We start from the raw sequence: 27,030 nt of genomic DNA, 5'->3' as shown, positions 1-27,030 counted from the left end.
GTTTATAGGGCACCGGAAGGCGCGGGCCGGCGTCCGCGCTGCCTCTCCGGCCCCAGCCCGCCCGGCCCCGCGGCCCCGGCCTGACGCTCGCAGCTGCCGCCCGCACTCGGGAGCCTCTCGCGGCCGTGCGGTGCGCCCGCGTCGCATCCGGTAGTTACCGGCCCGCCGGCTATGGCCGCCGCGGGGGGCGCCCGGCTTCTGCGCGCCTCCTCCGCGGCCCTGGGCGGCGCGGCCCGGCGGTGGCTGCTGCTCGCCGGGGCCCGCGTGGGAGCCGGCGGCCTCCCGGGGAGCCAGGCGCCGGGCGGCGGCGCGGCGAGGCGGCCGCTGAGCCTGTCGGCCCCGGCGCGTTGCAGGTGAGGCGCGGGCCGGCGCGCGAGGGGTCGGGGTCCCTTCCTCCGGGGCGGCCCGGCCCGATTTCGGGCTCCGCTTCTTTCCTCGGGCGCTGGGTGCCGGGTGCCGGGCGCCGGGCTCCGCTCCGCCCGCTTCCGCTCGGGCCCCGCGGCCCTGACTTGGCGCAGTTTCCTTTCCGAGCCGCCGACGCCTGGCGGGAGACGGGGACCCGGGACCCCGGTTTCCCCTTCCGGGCCCTCCGGTGCCCGCGGGAAGCGGGGCGCTCTGCTGCTGCTGCTGCTGCAGGTTGGCGGGACCTGACCTTTGCTCTGCCCGGAGCCGGCGGTGACCTTCGGAGATGCGCCCCGTGGCGAGCCGGGCCTGCAGGTTTCTACGGGCCTGTCTCCTGCAGCGTGGGGACGTCCTGCCTCCATTCGTCCGAACGTCCGTTTGTCGGGGAATGGCCACTCCGTGCCCGGCTCCCGCCCTCTCCTAGCCGACTCAGCGCCGAAAGCCCCGCGTTGAGGGGCGATTCGGGGTTTTGAAGTGGCTTTGGCACTCACCACCCGCTTCCGCAATCTCTACGCTTCTCCGTGTCCCCAGTTGTCCAGGTGTAAATGGAGGAGAGCAATGGCACAGGTCACACAGGGTTACTGGGGAATAAATGAGAGAATGCAGGACATACTGGTCATCTTCTGGTTCAGAAGATGTTACCTGGTAGCAGCAGCAGCAGCTCAGGCCTTGTGTGTGTGTGTGTGTGTGTGTGTGTGTGTGTGTGTATATTAGTTTAAAGTGAAAAAAAGTTTATTAGTGAAGCAGTGAGATAGAGTATGGCTACTCCACAGGCAGGGCAGCTAGTGTTGTTGTGTAGTATATGTTGAAAGCGATGTGAAAAAATTTCCCCAAAATACATTGATATTTTGTATTCTTGGGCATATTTGCTTTTCAAAGACACGATCTCCTTACATAATTAGAGCTAAGATGGTACTTATTTCAGCTACAGGAGCGTGATGGGACCCTATGTAATGCAGAATGCTCTCTGCCCCTGCTGGCTTGTAGCTGGAAGCTAGACCGGGAGGGAGGGAGAAACTGTTGGATTTGAATTCTGCCTTATCTCTTCTTGAGGTACCTGAGAATAGGGTGTAGGACTTACCATTTCTCCTTAATCTTACTCTATAGTGGGTGCTCAAGAAATTTGTTGCATTAACTGTGAGGGGAATAAGAGAGAAGGTGAGCCGGATGCATTTGCCCCTATTTCCCGTACATTTCCCTGCTTCTGACCTCTCTCCAAGCAGATGCCTTGTTTTCTACAATGGATGCTTTCTTGAAAAATTATATAAATTGGGACATGTATTGAACATACTTGTGTAATTAGTATTTAAAGGAACATAAATGCCTTTGTAAATAGGAATTATCTCCTTCGACCTTAATGTTTGGATTTGGGTATTATGAAGTTGTCTTAAAGGGACACACATTTATTCTTTTCCCTCACAGTCCTGCTTTTCTATTGAGGCCTTGTGGCCTTGTGCTTCCTATCACAGACTTGGAGCTACAGCTATTACCTGAGAGTTGATCACCACTAACCACGTGGCTGTTTAAAATAAAGTTAAATAAAATTAAAGAATCAGTTTCCCAGTTGAACTTTTTTTTTAAAAAAATGTTTTTCTTTTAAAAATTGATTTTAGAGAGAGAAGAAAGGAGAGGGAGAAACATCAAAGGGGTGCCTGCTGCATGCCCCTTACTGGGGATGGAGCCTGAAACCCCCGCATGTGCCTTGACTGGGTATGGAATCCAGTGACCTTTTGGTGCATGGGATGACGCCCAACCAACTGAGCCACGCTTGCCAGGGCCCCGGTTGACTTTTTAAGTCCTCAGTAGCTAGTAGCTGCTGTATAGAAGATCACAGGTAGAGAACACACAAAGGTCAACTGGACAGAGCAGTCTAGAAGTTGTCATTCTGACTTGGAAGTTGAACATTTAGATAAGCTATCTGTAATTGAGAGTTGAAAATCTCCTTTAACTCCAAAATACCCTGACACAATACTTTATATTTTGTAGTGATTTAAGTTGCAAAGAGCTTTCCATATATTATTTCACTTGACTCTTAAGAAAATTTTGGGAGGTAGATAAATGAAAATAAAAACTCTATAGCAAGCTGCTGGCAAAGCTAGGACTAAAATTCATATAGTTTTTGTTTGTTTTTTGAGCACCATAGTAGCTGGTAATTCTCTATCCCTTGGGGTCATTTGGAAGAGTTAAGGTGGCTAAGGAAGTAGGGAGCCCGAGATGGGTGCCCCTTTTCTTGGACCAGTGGGCCCAGGCTACTCTGTATGGTGAAAGAGTGAGCATCAGCAGCTTAACTCCCCTCCCTGAACGTCAGCACAGCAACCCCTGCCAACTGTCCGGTTGAGCAGAATAAATGGCAGTGAGTAAAGGGTAACAAGTGAAGAACAAAGTTTTTTTTGTGGTGTTGGCTGATTAATTGATGAAAGAAAATTTGGGAAGATCACCATTATTTCCCAGTGTATGAAATCTTCCTATTTGGGAAGAGCTAAAAGTTTCTTGCTAGTTCTTAGAATTGAGGGAGAAATCCACAAAACCCACCAACACCAATTATTAATAGTGAATGGTTAGAGTTACTTGGGTATAAAGTACGTGCGTACCGCTTTAAGGAAAAGGAGTTGCCATAAACTTTCTCTCCTTTATTCTCTCAGCAGCTGGGGGAAGTCACTGTGGCTTCCTAAGGTCATCTAATTAGTATATGTCAGAACCAGGGCTGGAATCTACATCTGATTCTTACATTCCGTACTTTTTAACTATGGAATTACCTTTCTGCTCCCTCTCCTGTCCTTTGGTAAACCTATTAATACTCTTGCTTTGCAGTTTTTGTGTGACGCTGTACATACATAGCAGCAGTTCAGGCTTCTTAGCAACAAAAGGACTGAGACTTTAAAAGTTATTAATCAGTGTTTATTGAGCTCTACTCTGTGTTATGTATTTTGCATACATTGTTAACCCATTTTTACAGAGGAGTCTGATGTAAAAGAGTTCGAATTCCTTTGCTGGAACTTAGCTCTAGAGTGCTCTAGAAGAATAGCAGCCCTAAAACCTTTGGCCTGCGGTAGTGAGTACAAATGATGGAATTCTCTCTGTTGTACTTTTACGAGGCATCTGTGAATGTCAGATCTCTAGACTGTTCTGCTGGGCTCTGATCCATCTGGCTTCTGGACATTCTCATCTATTTTTAAATTAAACAGGTCTAAACTCAAACTCATTTCCATCTTCCCCAGAGCTCCATATCCCCATCTTGTTAACCCTACTTTAAACTGTACCCCCTAATTGCCCGAGCTGGAAACTTCAACACTATTTCTTTCCTCTCTCTCTCTCAGTCCATCTTATATTGATGCTACCAGAACCTTTTAATTCTACCTCCTGAATATCTAAGATAATGTCTCCTATATCCTTGCTTAGTTTGTGCCCTTTTAATAATATACAAAGTGGTTTCCCTGCCTCCAGAGTATCTTCATTCTCTGCCATTGTATTTGGAAAATCAAGAATAATATTCAGAATACTTATTTTTAAAGCATTTTTTTTCTATGAAAAAAAAATAGTTGGAGTACGCAAGCACTTTTGAGGGACTTTCACATATCTATACTAATAAAAGGGTAATATGCTAATTAGGGCGGAAGTCTTCCAGACATCCATCCGGACAAAGCCACAGCAGCTGCGAGGCCCGGAGCTCAGTCAGCCATGAGCCCTGGCGGCTGGCAGTGGCAGCAGCTGCAGGGTGATGGGGGCAGCGCCTTCCCCTGATCAGCCCAGTTGCCTCCCACAGAGGGAGGCCAGACTGGGCTTAGGCCCCTCTCTGTGGGGAGCGGGCCTAAGCCATCAGTAGGACATCCCCTGAGGGCTCCCAGACTGTGAGAGGGGGCAGGGTGGGCTGAGGGACCCCCCTCCAGTGCACAAATTTTTGTGCACCAGTCCTCTCTATATATAAAAGCCTAAGCAACCGGCTGACCGGCTGGTAGCTATGATGCGTACTGACCACCAGGGGGCAGACGCTTAACGCAGAGCCGAAACCACAGACATGGAACAGGCTGATGAATCTCAGAGGGAAGCGGGGAGGGGGGAGGGGGAGGAAGAGATAAACCAAAGATGTTATATGCATACTAGAGGCCCAGTGCATGGATTCGTGCACGGGTGGGGTCCCTTGGCCTGGCCTTCGGTGATTGGGCTGAAACTGGCTCTCCGACATCCCACGAGGGGTCCCGGATTGCGAGAGGGCACAGGCCAGGCCAAGGGACCCCACCGGTGCACGGCCTCTAGTATTTTATATAATTTTTAATTAATGGAATTCTCTTTTTTCAGTGTTGGAATATTAGGGAGGCCATTATCTGATAGGGACTTCAGTTGCCTCATTTGTGAGGATTTGATAAATTGGAAGATATTTATAAATCTGGAATTATTTAATTCCAAGTTTTACTTATATTAAAGTTTTCTTTGATATGGACTATTACCATCTTCTGGCAATAGTGAAAATTGCAACTAATTATTTTAAGCTGAAGTACATCTTTTCAATTGTGAGGTAAAAATTATAATGATCAATGATGAAGGATAAGGATCTAGTTACTTATATAATTTCTTTTCCCAAATTTTGTTTTGATGTTTGTGAGAAGGGAAAGAAATTTAAGTCTGGTTGATAGATAATATAATATCTATACTAATAAAAGGGTTATATGCTAATTAGATCGGGAGACCTTCTGGACAAAGCCATGGTAGCGGGGCCGAGGCAGAGGCGGTTATGGGTGATCAGGTCAGGAGGGGAGGGTAGTAGGGGGCGAGCTGGCCGGTGGGGGGGCGGGCAGTTGGGGGTGATCAGGCTGGCAAGGGGGGACAGATGGGAGTGAGAAGGCCGGTGGGGGGGTAGTTGGGGGCTGGGATGCAGAGTGGTTAGCAGCGATCAAGCAGGCAGGCAGGTGAGCAGTTCGGAGCCAGTGGTCCCGGATTGCGAGAGGGATGTCCGAGGGGTCCCAGATTGGAGAGGGTGCAGGCCGGGCTGAGGGACACCCCCTCCCCCACCTCTCCCATGCATGAATTTTGTGCACTGGGCCTCTAGTCCTATAATAAAGCACATAAGGGGGTATATTTATCTTCCCACAGATTCAAACAAACAAACAAATAATATTTTCTAGTCCCTTTGATTTTTGAGCACACAATGTAGACCAAAGTAAGATGTTCAAATACTCAGAAAACTATCTGACTGCTGCCTGTAAGCACAGTACCTGCCAGACACATGCATAATTGCCTATTGATGGCAGGGTGCTTTGCTTTTCCAAAGCTCACCACAACCGTGGTCTAGTCTTTAGGGGCACATTCATAGAGATTGTTTTTCAGAGAGCTGTGTGAGAGCAAAATAGACTTTCATGATAATGATTTCACATGACTGTGACCCATAACCATGACCACTCGGGAGACACAGTGCATGGGGAAGTACATGGCCTAGTTTTCATTTCCTTTCAGGCAGTAGAGCTCTCCTAGTAGGTGGGCAGATAGACATGCCTTTTTGGTATTTATGGCATTTTCTTCCCAAATGAACTTTGGAAAGAAAAGAAAATACTGTAAAAGCACATTTGCTTGCATGTGCGTACACACACACACACACACACACACACACACCACTATTTCTTTTGACCTTACAAGTTTTTTTTTAAATATGACCTTACCAATTCTTAAAACAGTTATTTTAAAGTATTTTTTGAAAATAATTAATAAAGGACTGCTTCCTTTTCCAGCTCAGAAGATAAAATAACAGTCCACTTTTTAAACCGTGACGGTGAAATATTAACAACCAAAGGAAAAATCGGTGACTCTCTGCTAGATGTTGTGATTGAAAATAATCTAGATATTGATGGTTTTGGTGAGTATGGAAGAGTCCTTAAAATTTATACGTGAAACTATTGAATAGGTTTCAACACTGTTCTTTTGAAAAATTTTAACCTATACCATACAGAGTAAAATATTAAAATTCAGGATGTATTAGAGTTATATTCTCATTTTGAAAGAATAAGAATAACACTGTACTTCTATTCTTTGTACATTTGATTAGCTTTGTACCTCAATATCTGTCGCCTCATTACCTTGTTTACCTGTGTTAATGCAAATCCAGGAAATAGCTGTTGGAGTTGAAAAATAACTGGTTACAGATAATAAATGTCATATTACAAGAGGTAATTAAATAGTTTTAACTTATTTTGGAGTGTTAGCTTACCTTTCCAGGAAGGGTAATTTATCTACCTCTTATCAGGGATGAAATGGTTTTTATGGAGAATGTTTTTATTTCTAGAGTCTAGATTTCTGACCATAGTCCTTAAGCACTCACACGAGCCACGCCCCAGATGCTGCCAGGGAAAGCTATTAGCACTTGTCAGTTCTGCTCAAGCACTCTAGTGATGGTTCTTGAAGAGGGTTCCCTTGATTATTGGCATCAGGTCATTTGGGAAATCCAGACTCTCGGGCCCCGCTCCAGATCTTTTGAGTCAGAAAGTCTGGGGTAGGGCCCTCTGTGTTTTACCAAGCCCTCCATGTCACTTTGATGCATGTTAAAGTTTGTGAACCATTGGCCTGAAATAAGGTCCAACGAGCATATCTGACTATGCTTCATTCAGGGCACAGTTCACATCGCACTTCTGAGAACCATTGGTACATCAGAGTTATTTCCCTTTTCCCCATTTCCCCGTGATACGTGAAATCCACCTCCCTGTGAAGGCTCATCACAGCTTCCTTTTTAGAGAGAATGCCCCTTTCCCTTATTGGGCTGTGAGCTCTTGGAAGACTGTCCTCACTCAGGTGACTTTACAGAGTGGACTTTGTCCAGAGGTGCACTGAGTATTTATGCTGCATTTTTAAATCAGATATTTGTTTAGTCAGTTTCAGGATTAATTAGAACAACTACCAGTTGAGCGCATACTACATTCCAGTACATGTTATCTGTGATTGTAACAACTCTAAGAGGTAGATTTAAAAAAAAACCAACTTTCACTTTATAGATGAAGAAACTAAGGTTCAGAGAAGTTAATATTCCTTGGGTCGTACAAGTGAGAGGGCTAAGATTCAAGCCAAAGTCTCTAATTCATTATGCCTTTTTCTCTAAGAGCCATCTTTTCTGTATGAACTGTTTTAGAAATTAGGTAATGAAATAGTTGATATAGTACCAATTTTAAGGAGTTTTTAGTCTAATGAAGTGGTTCTTATCTGGGATGGAGTTAGAATCTACATAACTTTTAAAAGTGCAGTCATCATTTGTGTTCCACCCTGGATAGTATAAGAAGAGAGGAGAGTTTTGCAGGTATGTATATTTTTTAAAATATATTTTTATTGATTTCAGAGTGGAAGGGAGAGGGAAAGGGAAATAGAAACATCAGTGATCAGAGAGAATCATTGATCAACTGCCTCTTACATGTTCCCTGGTGGGGATTGAGCCCACAACCCAGGCATGTGCCCTGACCAGGAATCAAACCGTGACCTCCTGGTTCATAGGTCAATGCTCAACGACTGAGCCACACTGGCTGGGCCTTGCAGATATGTTTCTAAAATGCTCTACATCAGTGGTTGGCAAACTGCGGCTCGCGAGCCACATGCGGCTCTTTGGCCCCTTGAGTTTTTAGCAAAGGCCAGCTTAGGAGTACCCTAATTAAGTTAATAACAATGTACCTACCTATATAGTTTAAGTTTAAAAAATTTGGCTCTCAAAAGAAATTTCAATCCTTGTACTGTTGATATTTGGTTCTGTTGACTAATGAGTTTGCCAACCACTGCTCTACATGATTCAGATACATAGCATGAGTAAGAATGACTTATGTAGATAAAGACCTCAGTGATAATTTATGTATAGTATGAGTTCTATAAAATTTGTTTATAATTGATTTCCATTGTATGAGTTCATATTTAGCTACACTTTTAACTAAACTTAGTTTCTCTGAATTATTTTTTCACAAATGAAAAGTAGTACATAGCATAGCAATGGAGAATAGACTGGAATCAGGTAGATTATGGTTCATAATCCTCAGGACTATAGTAGCTTTAAAAAAGCAAATGCTTAAAATAAAACCTAGCTATTATTTATTACATAGCTATTATTAATAACACAGTTTCACTTTTCATTTAGATTATGGTTCATAAACTAACATTTTCCATTACAAGCCATGAGACCTGGAGCAAGCCATCTTAATATCTTTATGTCTCAGTTTCCTCTTCTGTAAAATAGGATTCTAATAGTTCTAACCTCATGGGATATTGGAAGTAGAGTGCTTAGCACAGTGCCTACTGAGTAAGAATGGTAAGATTTGTGGCGTTTTAACTTGGCCTATACAGTCTTCAGTAGTTTGATGAGGACTTCCCTGCATTCCCTTATGCAGACTTAGCAGAGAGGCTTTGAAGAAAAAGGATCCTAACAAGTCCAGAATTTTGTCATGTAACTGTGAACTTGAGACAAGCTAATCTAGGTTCACAAAAGATAAGAAATAAGCCTAAATCATTTTCTTGGATAAAGATGAAAAGAAGAGATCAAGAAGCCTGAAATGCTATTCTTATAACAACATGGGGCAGCTATTTCATTAATTCCTCAAGGCGAATACAGGAGACCCTTTAAATATTGCCCTGTCATAAGTCATACTCACAGATGAACACCATATCAAAGGAGGCTGACCAAGTACAAAGTCTCTTTACAGTTTCTCCCTGAGAGATCTCTTCCTTCTGTGACCTTAAATCCCATCTAGATGCCCATAAACTTAAATTTACTTTGTTGGCTCAGACATCCCCTCTGAGCCTTGGGCTACAGATCTAGCTTCCTCTTTTACATCTCCTTGGAATTTGCACAGATATTTTAAAGTCAATATTTAAACAGGTTTTGATTACCCCCAACTGAAACCTGCCCTTCCGCAAGTCTTTTCTGTCAGTAATGAGCATCACTCAGCTGCTGAAACCTGAAAACAGTGCTTTTATGCTTCCTTCTCCCCCATCACCTACCTCCAGTCCCACGGCAACTCCTGTCAGTTGTGCCTCCAAAGTATGTTTCCTATTTACTTATTTAGAAACAGGAGACTTTTAAAATATATATATTTTTATTGATTTCAGAGAGGAAGGGAGAGGGAGAGAGAGAGAGAAACGTCAACAATGAGAGAGAATCACTGATCAGCTGCCTCCTGCAGGCCCCCCACTGGGGATTGAGCCTGCAACCTGGGCATGTGCCCTTGACTGGAATCAAACCCGGGACCCTTCAGTCTGCAGGCCGATGCTCTATCCACTGAGTCAAACCAGCTAGGGTGCATGTTTCCTATTTAAAGTGTGTCCTATTCTCTCATCTCCACAGTCACTACTTGGGGCTGGCCTGTCACCGTATACCTGAACTGTGCTGATCTGCTTCTGCTCTGAGCCCCGCAATTGGGACAATCTGTCATAATACACGACAGACATGTCCCCTGATTAAAACCATGAGCAAGTTCCCATTTCACTTAGGATAAAATCCACACTCCTTACCCTAGCCTACAAGGTTCTGCATTGTTTGGCCCCATCTGCAACCCCTCCACCCCGTTTATACTCATTCTATTTCTCACTTTGGCCAGGCTGGCCTTTTCCCAAGAGCTGAACTCACCCATTACCTTTGAGGCTTTGTATACACTTTACAATTTTTTCTGCCTGGGGCACTTCCCCAATCCCCATCCTGAAAATCCTGTATCTGTCTAGTCTCTATTTATTTTATTGTTATTTTTTTGTTGTTAATCCTCACCTGAGGATATTTCTTCTATTGATTTTGTAGAGAGAGTGGCAGGGAGGGGAGAGACACAGAGAGAGAAACATCCATGTGAGAGAGACACACCGATTGGTTGCCTCCCACACACACCCCTACTGGGGCTGGGGATGGAGCCTGCAACCAAGATACACGGCCTTGACAGAATCGAACCCAGAACCCTTTATCCCGCAGGCCAATGCTCTAACCACTGAGAAAACTGACTAGGGCTAGTCTCACTTTATGTTTCTTCCTTAGAGAGGCTTTGTCCCACTGCCCAATTCCAAGTAGGGTTTTTCTTTTAGCCTGAACCCATTTTTCTCCATTACAGCATCCTGTTCATTTCTTTCATAGCATTTATCACAATCTATTAGTTATATATTTCTTGATGTGTGCATCTTTCTCCCAAGGCACTGCAATGAAGGATAAATCATTCTTGTTTTATCCCTTATTGTATATGAAGTGAAATAATGAATGGATAAATGAGTAAAAAGGAACAATTAGAAATTTTGGAAGCAACAAATGTATAAGCATTCTTATTTCCAACTTTATGAACTAAGTTTTCAAAGTGTATTGTAGTATTCTGTCACTAGGGGGCAGTTACAGCTCTCTGATCAAATTTACCTAGTTTATTATCTCAGACCATTTTTTCCCCTTTACATTACCTATATCCTTTGTATGTTTGTTTTGAGAAAAATTATTCAAATTGGGAAATCCTGATAATGTTTATATAAATCTATATTTATTACTATCATGTTTATTGACTTCCTATTGTATAATGTATTTCTGGCTATGCTAGATCAAACTTCGTTTATTCTCACTTGAGGATATGTTTTTATTGATTTTGTTTTATTATTATGTTTTTAAATCCTCACCAGAAGATATGCTTATTGATTTTTATTTATTTATTTATGCTTTTTTTCCCTTATTGATTTTAGAGAGAGGGGAAAGCGGAAAGGGGGAGAGAAAGAGAGAGAGAGAAACATCAGTGTGGAAAGAGAACATAGATTGGTTGCCTTTCATACGTGCCCTGACCAGGGATTGAACCTGCAACCTTTCAGTATACAGGACGATGTTCCACCCAACTGAGCCACACTGGCTAAAAGCTGACAGCCACCAGTACTGCTCTGGGACTGTGTTTAAGCATAAATCCATAACTTTTGTTGCACTTTCAGTCCCCATCTCTCCACATGCCATTATATTAGTGTACTCCTATTCTGGTCAGCTATCAGTTTTAGATTGAAGACTCTGTAGTGGTTGTTACTTTGGTATCCTTTTTCCTTTTATATATTGCCTCCCATTGCTTGTTTTATAGAGTTTTTTCCCTGTGTTTGTGATAAGAATAAAAACAATAGATATTCCCCATTTTATGAACAGATTTTATTCTCCAAGTCCATATTCAGGTCAACTACCTAGCATTTGGAATTTGTTTTTCCTGTTGGAAAACATTTTTAGGCCAACCCTAAGGAATCTATTTTTTCATAACTACTTAATCACCATTTACAGTTTGGTTTCTATGAGAAAATGCATTGCAACTTCTAATGTCAGGTCAAGAACACCTTAACTTCCTGGGCATACTCACTACACACACACACACACACACACACACACACACACACACACACATATACACACACACGCACATGCACACGCACGCACACACGTGCGCGCGCACACACATATTCTTTCTACCTCTACCTCCTACCGTCACCTCTACCTCCCCCTTCCCCTCCCCCTCTCCTACCCTTTCTCTCTCCTTCTCCCTCTCTCCATACTACACATACCTCCATACTATAGGGACTCTTGTCCATTCTGCACCTTATTCTGGTAGTGGGAATATATGTATGACTATTTTATGCCATTGTTGTTGGAAAATATAATAGTTATGATTTCAAACTTAAATTTTTTTTTCCTTTTTTACTCCCTTTCCCCCCCCATTAACTCCCTCCATCCCCCACCCTCAGGCCTGCACCGCCCTATTGTCTGTGTCCATGGGTTATGCATATATGGTACGAGTTCTTTGTTGATCACCTTCCACCGACCCACCCTCCCCTGCCTTCCCTCCAAGATTCCCCACTCTGTTCTATGCTTCCATGTCTCTGGATCCACTCCATTCATCAATTTATTTTGTTAATTAGATTCCACATATGAGTGAGATTATGTGATACTTGTCTTTTTCTGACTGGCTTATTTTGCTTAGCATAATACTCTCTAGGTCCCTCCATGCTGTCTCAAAGGGTAAGGGATCTTTCTTTGTTTACTGCTGCATAGTATTCCCTGGTATAAATGTGCTACAGCTTTTTTATCCACTCATCTGCTGATGGGCACTTAGGCTGTTTCCAGATCCTAGCTATTGTAAGTTGTGCTGCTATGAACATAGGGGTGCATATATCCTTTCTGATTGGTGTTTCTGGTTTCTTGGGATATATCCCTAGAAGTGGGATTACTGGGTCAAATGGGAGTTCTATCTTTAATTTTTTGAAGAAACTCTAAACTGTTTTTCACAGTGGCTGCACCAGTCTGCATTCCCACCAGCAGTGTACTAGAGTTCCCTTTTTTCTACATCCTCCCTGCACTTGTCATTTGTTGATTTGTTGATGGTAGCCATTCTGACAGGTGTGAGGTGATACCTTATTGTCATTTTAATTTGCATCTCTCTGATGATCAGTGACTTTAAGCGTTTTTTCATAAGTCTCTTGGCCTTCTGTATGCCCTGGCTGGTGTGGCTCGGTTGGTTGGAGCATCCTCCCATACACTGAAAGGTGGCAGGGTCTATTTCTGATCAGGGCACAACTAGGTTGGGGTGAGTGCAGAAATAACCATTCTGTCTCTTCTCTCTCTCTCTCTCTCTCTCTCTCTCTCTCTCTCTCTCTCTCTCTCATCTTCCTCTTTCTCTAAAATCAATAAAGAAAGTTTTAAGAAATATTTTTTCTAAATTCTTTAGAGACATGTCTTCAGTGTTCTTTAAAATGCTTACTTTTTTATAGAACATATAGGTTAAATCTCAAAAACACTTTAAAAAAACTGCTCTTACTATTTTGGGGTTTTGTAGGATTGACTATTTCTTCTCATAAGTACCACGGGGTCTTGTAAATCTTTGCTGCAGTTTTTTCTATAGTAGTACTTGCTCCACAATATGACATTATATTTCTCTGGCCCTGTGTTAGCCAAGCTGAATTGATTTCACTCTGTCTTAAAGTTTCTTTTATATTTTAGTTTCTTCCTGGTGTGAAGAATAAGAAATACATACCTGGTCACAACTTGTGGTGGAAAACGTTTGAAAGGAACTATAAAATAAGGAGGGATCATGAATGTGATACATTTATTTAAATAATAAACATGGGACTAGAATGTGTAATAGGAACTTTGCATATAGGAACCAAAAGGTAACCTTCTGTATATACTCAACATTTGTCAAATTCTTATTAGAATACTCTCTTTAGCTCTGAACTTGACAACTTAAGCAAGATGTGGAAACAATTGGCAAGGTTCATAAGAGGGCAATAAAATTATATTAGAGAATGAAAAAACCTTTAAGAGACGGTTAGAAGAATTGAAGTTTCCTAGGGAAGAGAGAGCTTACAGTGCATGAAGAGCTGGATGGATGGCAACTCTGCATGTTGTCTGACCAGGTGGTACAAAAAGGAAGGTCCTAAATTTTTCTGGAAGGATTTATGGGCATATGAACTTTTCTCTCCATTCCAGGATGATTGAGAACATATTGTATGCACTCTCCTTTTCCTTGATCTTTCCTGACATCACACTCTTCTGGTTCCCTGTCTACCATTTGAGACATTTTTGTTTTGACTGCCTTTCTAGGAAGGGTCTCACCTTGGCTCCCTTTGCCTTTCTGATTCTTCCTTTCCTTTTTTCCTCCTCCCCCTTGTGAAACCTTAGGGCTTTTGCTTCTGCCTTTTTAAAAAAAATCTTAAATCCATCCTTTACACACGACCAGCAGTGAGATCTCTCCAAAATAAAGTTCCCACGTCACTTTCCTGCTCAGAATCGTTTAGCAGCTATTTGTACCCTATAGCAGAGGTTTACAACCATTCTCTCCAGGGGCTGGATCTGGGAGGAGTGACGTGTTCATAACCCCCTGGCTAGTGTCATCCCTGCGGCAACTCACCATGAAAGACGGTTACTGAGCATGTGCTACCCACCGAGTATGTCAGGAAACAAGGTGGAGAATACGGGCTGATAGAACAAGTTCAGGCGCCTTAGGGAACCTTGTCCCCTGCCTCTGCAGCCCCCACCCACCTCACCCTGCCCTAGACTGTGAGTTTTGTTTTCCTTGCATCTTCTATTATACTTGGCTTGCAGGTCTCAGGATTTGTTATTTTAATAACAAATCTGAAGAAAGTTGCTGGGAATATTTTGTAAGGATTGTTTTACTTACATTTTGAAGACAAAAGGAGGCTGGATTTCCTGATTTTTGGCCTGCAGTATTTCCAGAGGGATTTGCTATTTTAGTTTTGTGTTTGTATTGGGTATTGGTAACATAAAACAGAAATCAAGATAAGTATATATTTATTGAATACTAGTAGATAAATTCATTAAGAGTGGTGATACTTCTCTATGGAGTCATAAAATATTAGAGCCAGCAGGCCCTCAGAGGCTGTCTTCCTCGATCTCTTACACAGATGAGAAGAAAACAGGTCTGAGAGGCTTGCCCAGGACACAGCCGACAGTGTGGTAGGTCCATCTAGGTCACTGGTCCCCAACCTTTTTTTGGCCATGCCCCACCTAAGCATCTCTAAAATCCTGATGGCCCCTCTCCCCCGTGACATATAATTCTTATTATTCAAAAAGTGAACTTCTATTCACGTGGAGGAAGCCTAAAAGGCTGTTAACTTGGTCTAAACAAGCTTCCAAAGAACATGGCATCAATGAAAGAAAAATAAAAGAATGAAAGGACAGTTGAAGTATTGAGGAAGAAATCACTAAGAAATTGTTAAAAAAAATAATATGAAGTGATATGAAAAAATAGCAAATAAAGTTTCAAAACATAATAGAGAACTGAAATGCATAAATATGTCACAACATACTTATATACTGTATACGAAGCCCCTAGAACCATAAGAAATGCAAAAAATTCACTGTTACTAACTCATCCTCGAATTCCCCCCCTTAAAAATCAAATTGCCCCCCAGGTTGGGAAGCACTGATTTAGAGCCTGGCCCAGCTGCACCATAGTCATTCTCTTTTTATTGCAGGGGTTTTTGAAGTGCGTGTGTGTGTGTGTGTGTGTGTGTGTGTGTGTGTACTTTTTTTAAGTAGAGAAAGCCCTTTTCTTATGTAAAGTATATCCATTTACCTTTTGTTTGAAATATTTCAAATTTACACAAAAACAGGAAACTAAGCTACTTGTTCAAGTAACCAATTGGTGTGTGTATATATTTGTGTATTATACATATGTGTATATTTACTTTATGTCTGATATTTAAGGAAGGTGACTTAGATTATTGTGTGGAAGGATCTAGTTGTCTCAGCATTGGGCAACTTAGATGAAAGTCACGACTCATCTCTAACTAGTAGCATGACCTCAGTGTATTTATTTGACTTCTCGGTTTTAGTTCTCATTATGTTTATAAAGAGAAAGTTAAATTACTCCAAGATTTCTTTTAACTTTCAAATAATACTAATTACCAACACTTGCATAGTGTTTACTATCTACAAGTCGTGGTTGCAAGTACATATGCTAAGTACACACTCATATGTAATCCTCACAACTACATGATATATTGGTGCGGATACACTGTTGAGGAAACTGAGGCATGGAGGGTTAAGTAGCCCAAGTTGATGCCTTTAGTAAAAGTGAAATCATATCGAACCCAGGGAGTCTGGCTCTAGGGCCCACATACTCCTCTACTTCACTGTATGTTCTCTCTCTTCTTAGTCTTGTTACTTCTTTGAATTACATTTTAGGAAAATGAACATTTAAGGAAGCCTCTCTTGTTTGTTTTTTTTTAAGATAACAAAATATGAATAACAAATGTTTAAACTATGAGGGAATCATTCTTAGTAAAATGATCTGTTCACTCGGGAAAATTAAGGTTACTAGATATTGATAGTCATTATTCTTACATATTCTGTGTGTTGTTTATTGACCAAAAGAGAATCTAAATGAAACTTAAGTAACTCCTAGGAGTCTGTAATTTTCAAAGTTATGGTTTTTATTGTTATTTATCAAATAGTTTATTTATTTGAGAGGAAGGGAGAAGGAGAGAGAAAAATAATTGATGTGAGAGAGATACATTGCTTGGTTGCCTCCCCTATACACCCTGACCAGGGATCAAACCCACAACCTGGGTATGTGCCCTGACCAGGAATCAAACCCTTTGGTGCATGAGCCAACGCTCAACCAAGAGAGCCACACCACTTTTTAAAAATTAATATTAAAAAACAAGCTGGAAAACTATTTTTAATGTAGAATTTAACGAGAACACAATTCTGCACGATTCTATTTTGGCAGATGGTCTTGGTTGCCATAGTTTAAGAGCCCAACCAGGCTGAGGGAAGGGTTGCAGAACTCATACAAGAAAAATTGGGAAGACTGGGGTGTGACCAGTCTGGCGAAGGAACAACAATCTCAAATATATGTAAAGCATTGTTTAAAAGAAGGATTCACTAAATAGTAAATAAAATTTTCACATAAACAGAGAGCAGAAAAGAAGTTGCCAGGGGCTAGAGGTGAGGGAGATAGGGAGAGGTGGATAAAAAGGTACAAACTTTGAGGTATAAGATGAATAAAGTCTGAGGAGCTAAAGTATAACGTGACTACAGTTGATAACACTGTGTTGTATAATTGACATTTGCTAAGAGAATATAACATGTTTTCACAAGAGTTTTATATATTTAAAATGGATATGTTAACTGGATGAGAGGCATACTTTTACAATATATATGTATATCAAATCACCACAATGCACATTTTAAACAGCTTACAATTTTATTTTATGTCTCAGTAAAGCTGGGAAAAAGGATTGGACTCCACGGGATAGTACTGGACCAGTAGGTGTAAGAGTTGCAGACTAGCTGAGCAGAAGCCAAGTGCAAAATTGGCTGGCTTATGCAGGCGTGGATTTCTTTCCCAGGAGGTTTTCAAGGAAAGGTTGGGTAACCCCTGGAAAAGGATATGCAAAGCAGGTTCAGTCATAGTTGGGTTGAACCAGGTGATGTCTCAGTTCCCCTTTCACGGTACCTGGCATATACTAGGCACTCAGCAATAACTGGGTCAGGAGAAATAGCTCATTATTTAAAACCAATGTGACTCTTAAAGTGAACTTACTTGATTTCTGTCCTGATCACAAGGAAAGACAGAGAGAATAATATGTACCGTTACTTAACTGTAGGTTTGCTTGCTAATTCCTCTTATATACCACAGGGCTTCACAGATTGTGTTGAGCTCTTCAAAACCTTTTAAAAATAATATGTGAATGTGATTTCAAATTGTGTGTAGGGGGGTGGGGTGGGGGCTTGTCCCTAATTTCCATTATTATTCAGAAATAAAGTCTTAATTATGGATGCTAATGCTGATCCTAAAATGTAGAAATAATTAACTTTAATTCAAACCCAGTTTGAATTGTGTGTAATGTAGAGTATGTTCAATGTCTGTTGCTTTTGTAGGTGCATGTGAGGGAACCTTGGCTTGCTCTACCTGCCACCTCATCTTTGAAAAGCACATATACGACAAATTAGAAGCAATCACTGATGAGGAGAATGACATGCTTGATCTGGCGTATGGGCTAACAGATAGGTAAGATTTTAGGACCACTTCAGTTGTATCGATAGTCTGGGAAAATAAAGGTTTTACTAGTTCACGTCTATGTAAGGCCAGACCTGTGTGTGTAATAGTGATCTTTCTGCGCAGATATGTAACAGTTACAAACTTTGAATATAAAATGTGACATTTCTCTTTGTTTTTACTATTCCAGAGTTTAGCTCTTACAAAACTTTTTTATAAAAGTAAAAAATTACATCTTATTTAGTCTATTTTTATTCCAGGGATTACTATTTATCACAATTTAGTGAATTGGGATTAAATTCAATGCTTTTTATGGTATCATCGAAGGATAGATTAGATAATTGAACGAAATTATAATGAAAAGTTTTACCTACTTGAGAATAGAATTTTTAAAGATATTTAATATATAATAGTAATTATGTTAAGATGAAGTTCTGTTTCTAAGTGTGCATTAAACTACAGTCAGGTTATTCTTGTTATTAATTAATAGGTAGAATTACTCTTAAAATTAGTAACATCTAAAGTAGCAAGTGAGTGGTATCAAGTGATGCCTTATTCTTTTTTTTTAATCTTTATTGTTGAAAGTATTATAAATGTCTCCTCCCTGCCCACCTCCCCCCCCCCCATTGACCCCTTCTAGCCCACACCCACCCTCCGCCCCTCCCCACCCCAGGCCTTCACCACCCTATTGTCTGTGTCCATGGGTTATGCATATATGTATACAAACTCTTTGGTTGATCTCTTCCCTTCCACCCACCCACCCCCACCTTCCCACTGAGATTCCACAGTCTGTTACATGCTTCTAGGTCTCTGGATCTTCTTTTTCAACAGCTTATTTTGTTCATTAGGTTCCACATATGAGTGAGATCATGTGATACTTGTCTTTCTCTGACTGTGATCCCTTTTTCTTAAAAATTACCTAATATTTTGGTTGGAGCCAGGAGAAGTAGCTAATTGATTTACTGTTTGAGGGGCAAAATAATGAGGGCTTATGTGATGTTGGCTTTGGTGTTTACCTGTAATTTGGTGACCCTAATGTAAAATAATAATAAAAAATTAAAAATAATAGTAATAATAATAGCTTTATCTCAGGTGTATTATGTAACTACAATTTTGTGAGATGCTTAGCAAACTATTTTATCTAAAAACATACATTTTCTTATCCTCACAAAAATGTTTAGAGCACATTCTAAACCCCATCTCCCCTGGACAGGTGTAAGTGCTTTCTCCTCACACCTTTTGGCTTTCACTCTCTATGGCATTTGCCACAGCTCATATGTTATATTATTTGCAAATATGTCTCATCTCTTCTATTTGATTGAAAATTCATTCCTTAATACTGATATTAGCAACTAATCCTCCACATAGTCCAGGGAGGAGCCTGTTTATTATCCATCTTTAGGATGAGATTAGGAAATGAGTGTTTGGGGAGGGGCATTAAGAAGGTGTACACACCACATTCAGGCTAGATTCTGGACCACTGGTCTGTTTGGCTCTAAGGTTCTAACCCACTGCTGCCTCCTATTGCATCCCTGGGTGCCCAGCATGCAAGAGGTGTTCAAACTGTTGAAGTGAGTTGCTGTTCTTTGTATCCCCACTGATATTTAGAACTGTGCCTTGAGATGCTTTGTGAATGTTTGATGAATGTGTTAATGAAACCAAGACTTCCATATCACATTCCATCAAATTGAAGACTGGCATTTATTTTTGTTTGCCACTAAGAAAGAAAACAGTACTGCTAGTAAAAATATGGCTCAAAGTTATTTTAAACCGGAGTAAAATAGCTATTTTGAGTTACCTGGACATACATTTGTACATCATTGTTAAAAAAGGAAAATATAAATAAAACCGGTAGTAATTCTGAAAATGGGATTATAATTATTCTTCCAATGACAAATAATTGCTCTATGAATATCAATTTGCATTTCTATGAATATAAAATTTACACTCTGCTGTGTTTCTGTATTCATTTTTTCTTTTGTAATCCTTTTGCACTTATTTCTGAGGTCCCCATGGGAGGATAAGATACTGTAGCAAGCTTTATTTTTGTGGAATTACACCCCTGAGTTTCCAAGGTCCCATTTCCCTTTGTCCTGCCAAGAAAAAAGTCCCATTTCATTTTCAGCAAGGCTAAGATCATAGCCGGTGTTGAGTTTTTGTTTCATGTTGGAGCAGTATCCAGTCCAGCATCAGGCTAGCTTAGTTACTGTTTCTAGCTACAGTCCATTAGTTCATTGCATTTGGGGTCTTCAGGGCCATATGGCTATGGAGGGAACACAGGTGAATGAGACTCCTTTGTTGGCGGGATTATGTATACCCAAATTTTTGTGGGTTTGCATTGGCCCTGCCCCCTTTAGCCATTGATCTCTGTTCTAAGGTTTGACTGACAGGCATCTTCCCTATGTCATCCCGACTCACTGTGCACGCACCCATCTTCCCCTTTACCCAGTCCCTTCCCCCAGTGATCTGCAGGGGCTGGGCTGGTGGTTCTCTGGGGAGTGTGAAATTGCAGCTTCCTGGTGAAGCTGCTCAGATGACACGACTATAATGTTTGGCCTCCCCTTTGCTCCTTTCCTGTTATTAATAACTAGCTAATTACAATGGTATAAGTTTGACTGGTAGTTAAATTCAACATATGTAGTAGTAACATACTTCTTATAACTCATTTGAAGAGGCACCTATATGAATATTGTGACCAAGTTTGCAGTGCTGATGTGACTGCCACCTCCCAGTGTAGCAGTGATTGTTAGATGCCATTGATTTTAAGATTTAACTGGGTTTTAGACATGTTAAAAATGTGGGGGAAAGATATATTTGATAATTGATGACTTATATGTGTGTTTATTCTAAATTTCTTGTTTTAAAGACTTTCCTTGTAATCTGTGTATGGTTTTAATTATCTGGGAATTGATTAGTCATTTTCTTGGCATTGCTAAAATCTCAGTTCTCTTCTCCACTGTTGTGCTTTCTGATTATTTCATTGCTTGTCAGTACTTTCACCAAAAAGCAGTAGTACTGGTGAAACAATTAGTGGACGATGGAGACTAAAGACTAAAATGAAGCCATGGTCCACTAGGCTTTTGTTTTTTTTATGATCACATTTTGTTACCCTCTAGTTGAGAGTTGAATATCTTTTTCAACTTAAAAGAAATGTAAAAGTTAAATAAATTCTTAACTTTTTTGAGTAAGAAAATGTTCTATACAACTGATTGTTTTATGAATAATACCTGCTTAATACTAAACCATACCTCCCCCTTTTTTTTACAGATCCCGGTTGGGCTGCCAAATCTGTTTGACAAAGTCTATGGACAAAATGACTGTTCAAGTACCGGATGCCATGTCTGATGCCAGACAATCCATTGATATGGGCAAGACCTCCTAAGATAGAATAAATGGGAATATTTTCACAAAATTTTACCTATTTTTATAATTATTATTTCTTAATTAAATGAGAGCATGGATGAATGGGTTTACTATTATGACCTGCTTTACTACTGTAATTCACCTTATATAACTACTGAATTTTGTAGTCCATAAGTATGCAATCTTTATTTTGTTTAAATTATAAAAAGCAAATCAAATGTTAGAAAACATATGATAAAATGGTACATATTTTACCTTATGTTTGTTTAGCAACTTTAGCAAAATGTTTTCATATAAATTGTATGCCTATTTGCCTATAAAGTAGGTTTAAAAAGGCACTATCCCTGTGAGATGCGGGTGAAGGCAGAGATCCAAGATCGCTTGTCTAGGGCCATACAGTGAATTAGAAAATCTGTACCAGAACCCACATTCTGTTACTACAAATTTAATGTTTAGATTGAAACTGAAGAAATTATGAATATCTTATTTAGAATAGTAATTAGTGTGAATGTGAATGAAAAAAAAACTGTTGCTTTGTTCACTGATTAATTTCAAAGACAGTTGTAACCTTATAAATAAATATTTCAAAATTTTATTCAGTGAAAAGTTTTAAGTCTGAGCATAGGCAATGTAACTCTGTCAAAAAAGTTTGATCTCAACTTTTTAAGAAGGGCTATGTTTTACTGTTATATTGTGTTTTGAAAGAAGTTGGGACTAAACTGGAGGAATGAACAAAAAATTAGGTGTCTTTATTCTTTTCTGTCCTAAGCAGAATGGTGTGTCTTTGTAATATTTAAAAAATAATGCTGATCTATAAATCTCTGCCTGTAACAAAATAGAGATCTTCTGGATTAGGTTTTCTCTGTCCTGAGCTGCAGAAGGAAATGAGCAGACGCATGCACTGCACAGCTGGGCAGGGGCGAGCCCCCTTCCACCAGGACAGAGCTGCGTGGTGTGCAGTGAGCTCGGCAGCGTGCATCGTCCCAGAGATATGGGGAATGGCTTGATCACCACAGATGACCAGTTACACATAGCAAACATTTATATCTTTATCTTTACTCCAAGTACACTGGTAAATGATATAAAAGGGTATGCAGTGTCTCTTGTAAATATTTAAAACTAGAGGCTCAGTGCATGAAAATTTATGCACTGGAAGGGGGGTCCCTCAGCCCAGCCTGCCCCCTCTCACAGTCCGGGAGCCCTCAGGGGCGGGAGGTGACCTGGTGATCAGGGGAAGATGACACCCCATCACACCTCTGCTGCTGCCACTGCCGGCAGCGCAAGCCTCGGTCGGCCCTGGTTACCTGAGCCTCGGGCGGTCCTCGGTGACTGGGCAGCCGCCATCCAAGGCTTGCCTGTGCCTCTGGCTGGCCCTGGGCGCTTGGGGGGCTGAGGAGACTGGGGGACTCTGGAGACAGGTTGAGGGTACTGGGCACCACCATCTTGTGGCTGTGGGTGCCACCATCTTTGAGGGTGGGGCAGTTAATTAGCATATTCCCTCCTTATTGGCTGTGGGCGCTGCCATCTTTGTGACGTTGTGAGGGTCAGCATATTCCCTCTTTATTAGATAGGATATCAACTAGCTTGGACTAATTGTGGGGAAGGGCAGAACAAATAAAAGGAAAAAGTGAACTATAAGACCCTTGAGTTAGCTGCAGGCACATCTGTGTAGTTTGATCATTTGCACAAATATTTGTTAAATGCAGTAATTGACCTACAACATTATGTTGTGTCCATTGGGGAATACAGAGGTGAAAAAGATAAGGATGCCCTCAGGGAACTCACCTTTAATTAGGAAAAGATAAAATATATGTATGCACAAATAATTTGCTTGAACTTAGCCGACCAATTTGCCAAATAGAATAGTTAAAACTAACACGTGAAAAATGATTAGGAAGAATTTAGGGGAATGTTCACTTGACATTTTGTAACTATCGAGTGCCTTCTATGTGGAGAGCACTTTACTATGAAGTACTTTAAAATAATTTGTTCTCTTAATTATCTTCAGTATTCCCCCTTTCTTTTGTGGATTACCTAAACTTTCCTTCCCAGAACTCTTACTGATGACATTCAGCCTAAACACTCTAAAATTTAGATTCTAATTTTCTCAGATTTCAAAATATAAAAATTTATACTAATGAAGTTTAATTGTATCACTTAAATAAAACCTACCGAATTTATTAAATGGAGGATGTATCCTAAATTTGTTGGTATAAAGATTATTGTTTTCAGTTTGCAAAACAGTTATTTCCTGTTTAATAGTGTGTGCATTCAGGTAACTGTTAGTTGTCTATTACTGCAAAACAAATTGCCCCAAAACTTAGTGGCTTACAACCGCAATGATCTCCATTTGTATGGGCAGGGATTCACAGAGTGCACAGCAGGATGGCTCATCACTGCTTCCCAATGTCCGTGGCCTAAGCTGGAAGACGGGACGGCCCGGTGCCGCAGCCATCTGCAGACTGGTGATCCCCTCACCTGACTGCATGTTGATGCTGGTGTCAGCTAGGGATCTAGTAGAGGCTATTGACTGGAACACCCACATGTGGCCTCTGTGTGGCCTGGGCTTCCTCACAATGTTGGCTGGGTTCTAAGAGCCAGCACCATGAGAAAGCCTGCATTCCAGGCAGAAGCAGTATCTTTTTTTTTTCTTCTAATATGTTTTTATTGATTTTAGAAAGAGAGAAAGGGAGAGGGAGAGGGAGAGGGAAAGAAACATTGATGTGAGAGAGATACATTGATCAGTTGCCTCCCGTTGAACCCACAACCTGGGAATGTCCTGACCAGGAATCGAACCCGGTGACCTTTCAGTGCATGGGATGAGGCTCAACCAATAGCATCACTGCCCAGGGCAGAAGTGCTGTCCTTTTAATGACCTAGTCATGGAAGCTACACAGTCTCACTTCTGACTTTCTTTTTGCCAGTAAGCCTGGCCCATCATTTGAAGAGCTGGGTATCAAAGAATTTGCATACATGTTTTAACCCTTTGCACTCGCTTGCTTTTTTCTCGATTCCTTTATTCTAATGCTAACCCTGTCGAGTCACACTCGACATCCGAGTGCAAAAGGTTAAAGCCACCAAAACAACCATTAATCTTTTTAAGAAGGGCTAGATTTTACTGTTATATGGTGTTTGGAAAGATTCTTGTGTCTTTATTATGATGGTTTATTTGTTTTATTCTCTAACTCCCCACGGTTTTCTTGACAGTTGATTTAACGGTTGGCTCTCTTTCAATGCCGTGTAATTTTAGTTTACATTTCGCTGTCATTTTGCCATCAAGAAAGGTATCTTCCTTTGGTGTAATACTTTATATAATTGTTGGTTACGTGCTAATAGTTAATATTTTATGTGGTTTTCTCAGATAAAACCAACCTATAATCACATAAGTAACTCAGAACTGCTTGTTTAGTTTTTTAAGTGAGCCATTCTAAGAATTTCCAAAACCTTTGTCTAACTTTCACTGTGAAAATATTACCTAGTTTTTGTCTTAAAGGACAGTTTTCCTTTTTCTTTATAACTAATTAATGCTCTTGTGGTAATTCATGTGGTTTCTATCATGGTCACTCAGCATTTGTTAGAACTATGACATTTCACTTGAAAGATTGTTTTCTAAGGGAAACGTACATTCATTATATTTTTCCCATATTTTCCTTTTCTTTTTACATACTACAACTCTTCTAATTGCTTTTCCTTCCTTTAAACTACCTGAAATATTGTGGTTAACTACATTTTGTAAAAGGTGAAAGATTTATACATTCTGAAGAATAAGGTAAACTGCATTTTAGATCAAAATTTGTTTAGATGCCTTTCTTATTTATAGGATAACATAACTCAATGAAATAAAAACATAATAATGTGTTTTATGGACATTTAAAATAGTGTATGAAACCTATTCTAAGTATAAAACATTCAAGACATTCAAACATTACATATCAACTTTGTTTCTTATTACAGAAATATTTAAGAATAGAAATAATGTCCTGGTTAAGCAACAAAAGGATTCCTTTAATGTGTCAACACTTCACATGATATCAAGTTATTTTTATCAGATTTTTTTTCTGTTTATAAGTTTCTAGAAACTGAAAAATTAGGAAACCAGCTGGAAGGTGGAAGGCGTGGTCACTTGCAGACAAGTAAATGTGGGCTGTAACAGAACAGAAACAGGGAGTTAAAAGGTAACCTAAACCTACCAGAAGCAGCTCAGGAGACAAGTGGTCAGGAAAGATCTTCACAGTGCGAGGCATAACTTCTGCAAAAACTGTTAGCAATAAATCACCTAATCAATGTCTGCCTCCTCTCTCTTTTTGACTCCCATTTGTTCGTCATGTTATCTGGATGTATTCTTTGTCATTTGATTTTTAGACTTGAGTATTATAAAATTAAGTGGGGCCATTGTGCCTTCCTGGCTCCTTTTGTCTACTAGTCATTTCTGAAACCATCAACCCTCAGCCAGACCTACCCCAGTGGTTTTTACTGTCCTTCCCCTGTGCCCGCGCTCTGCCTCAGACAGCCCTTTCTAGCATTTACTACATGTGTTACATAGCACTCCACAGAGCAAAACTCACATGTACTGTATTTTCTCTCTGATAGGTTAAGCTTTTTAAGAGTGAGGAGTGGGCCCTACTCGGTTTGGCTCAATAGATAGAGCATCGGCCTGTGAACTGAAAGGTCCCAGGTTCGATTCCAGTCAAGGGCACATGCCCAGGTTGTCGGCTTGATCCCCAGTAGGGGGCTTGCAGGAGGCAGCCCATCAATGATTCTCTCATCACTGATGTTTCTATCTCTCCTCCTCCCTTCCTCTCTGAACTCAATAAAAATATAAAAAAAAGCGAGGAGTAGGTTGTGTTCATCTTTGTAACTGCAGCGTCTATCATAGTATCTAGCCCATGGTAGGTACACAATATATACACGAATTAATAAAAACCTTGGCTTATAAGAAATGTGCTTCTAGCATCCTGCCCTATAGCAGTCACCTGTTGTGGATGAGAATACTTAAGCTCAGTATAGGCCTGTATACGGAGCCTGTATCCTAACCCCAACTTGACAGGAGTCAGGATACGTGGGAGATCAGGTAATTTCCACTATAATAAAAAGGACTATGTTCAACTTGTCATAATTGTTTAAACACGTCTTGGATGAAACAGCTTTTGAATGGGCTGAATGCAGGTCCCTCTGCTGGTCTTAGATCTTGTAGGTCATTGATGCTTGAAATCTGAGTGCTGAGGTCCTGTGGGTGTGTCATGGACTCCATCCCCTTGAAGCATGGGACACTGCCTGGACCGTGATAAATGGGTGCTCCTTCGTCTTGGAAGTGCCTGACATCAGGTATTTCAGATAGTCCCCGCCATTTCTCCTCAGCAGAAGGCTTCCTATTGATCCTGATGGGGATTCCCCAAAGTGGTGGAAAAGGGAAGGTAGTTTACATAATATTCCCAAACCAACAAGCCAAAGACAGAAATATTGAGACACTCGACTTAGTTTTGTTTTAATGTTCTCTCTCCAATAGTCTTACTTGTTAACTGAAGTCCAAAGATCAAATGAGCCTCCTTGAGACAGCAGAGTAAGCTCTCTTACGAGAGGCTTGGGGGAGGGAAAAACGATTTGTTGTCTGAAGACCTGGGTACTAGAAAATGAGCCAAACTTGGAAGTAAAGCAAAAAGATTACTGCTGGTCCCTTCAGAGTTGTACTTAGAGCCTTGGCCAGCTTGGCTCAGTGGTTGAGTGTTGACCCAGGCACCAAGAGGTCACAGGTTGGATTCCAGGTCTGTGCACATGCCCTGGTTGGGGGTTTGATCCCCATTAGGGGGCA

At 40.9% G+C, this 27,030-nt stretch overlaps 1 protein-coding gene across 1 annotated transcript; it reads left to right on the top strand.

Annotated features, from left to right (window-relative positions):
- Nucleotides 1-26,059, top strand: FDX1 (ferredoxin 1). The gene is made up of 4 exons (XM_079788749.1): nucleotides 1-353; nucleotides 6,123-6,247; nucleotides 17,741-17,870; nucleotides 21,126-26,059. The coding sequence occupies exons 1-4, from the start codon at nucleotides 172-174 to the stop codon at nucleotides 21,238-21,240; spliced, it is 552 nt and encodes a 183-aa protein (XP_079644875.1). The 5' UTR covers nucleotides 1-171; the 3' UTR covers nucleotides 21,241-26,059.
- Nucleotides 26,060-27,030: the final 971 nt, after the last annotated feature.

This window comes from Cnephaeus nilssonii (assembly GCF_951640355.1).
Source record: "Cnephaeus nilssonii genome assembly, chromosome: 13".
Lineage (NCBI taxonomy): Eukaryota > Metazoa > Chordata > Mammalia > Chiroptera > Vespertilionidae > Cnephaeus > Cnephaeus nilssonii.
The sequence above is the reverse complement of the archived record's forward strand: the minus strand, read 5'-3'. Positions and strand labels throughout refer to the sequence as shown.

What these genes read in the sequence shown, in the direction of transcription:
- FDX1 (XM_079788749.1), top strand. Translation starts at nt 172, where the DNA reads ATGGCCGCCGCGGGGGGCGCCCGGCTTCTGCGCGCCTCCTCCGCGGCC. An exon ending in TCTAGATATTGATGGTTTTG is followed by an intron (nt 6,248 to 17,740) that starts GTGAGTATGGAA and finishes TTGCTTTTGTAG; the next exon opens with GTGCATGTGAGGGAACCTTG. An exon ending in GCGTATGGGCTAACAGATAG is followed by an intron (nt 17,871 to 21,125) that starts GTAAGATTTTAG and finishes TTTTTTTTACAG; the next exon opens with ATCCCGGTTGGGCTGCCAAA.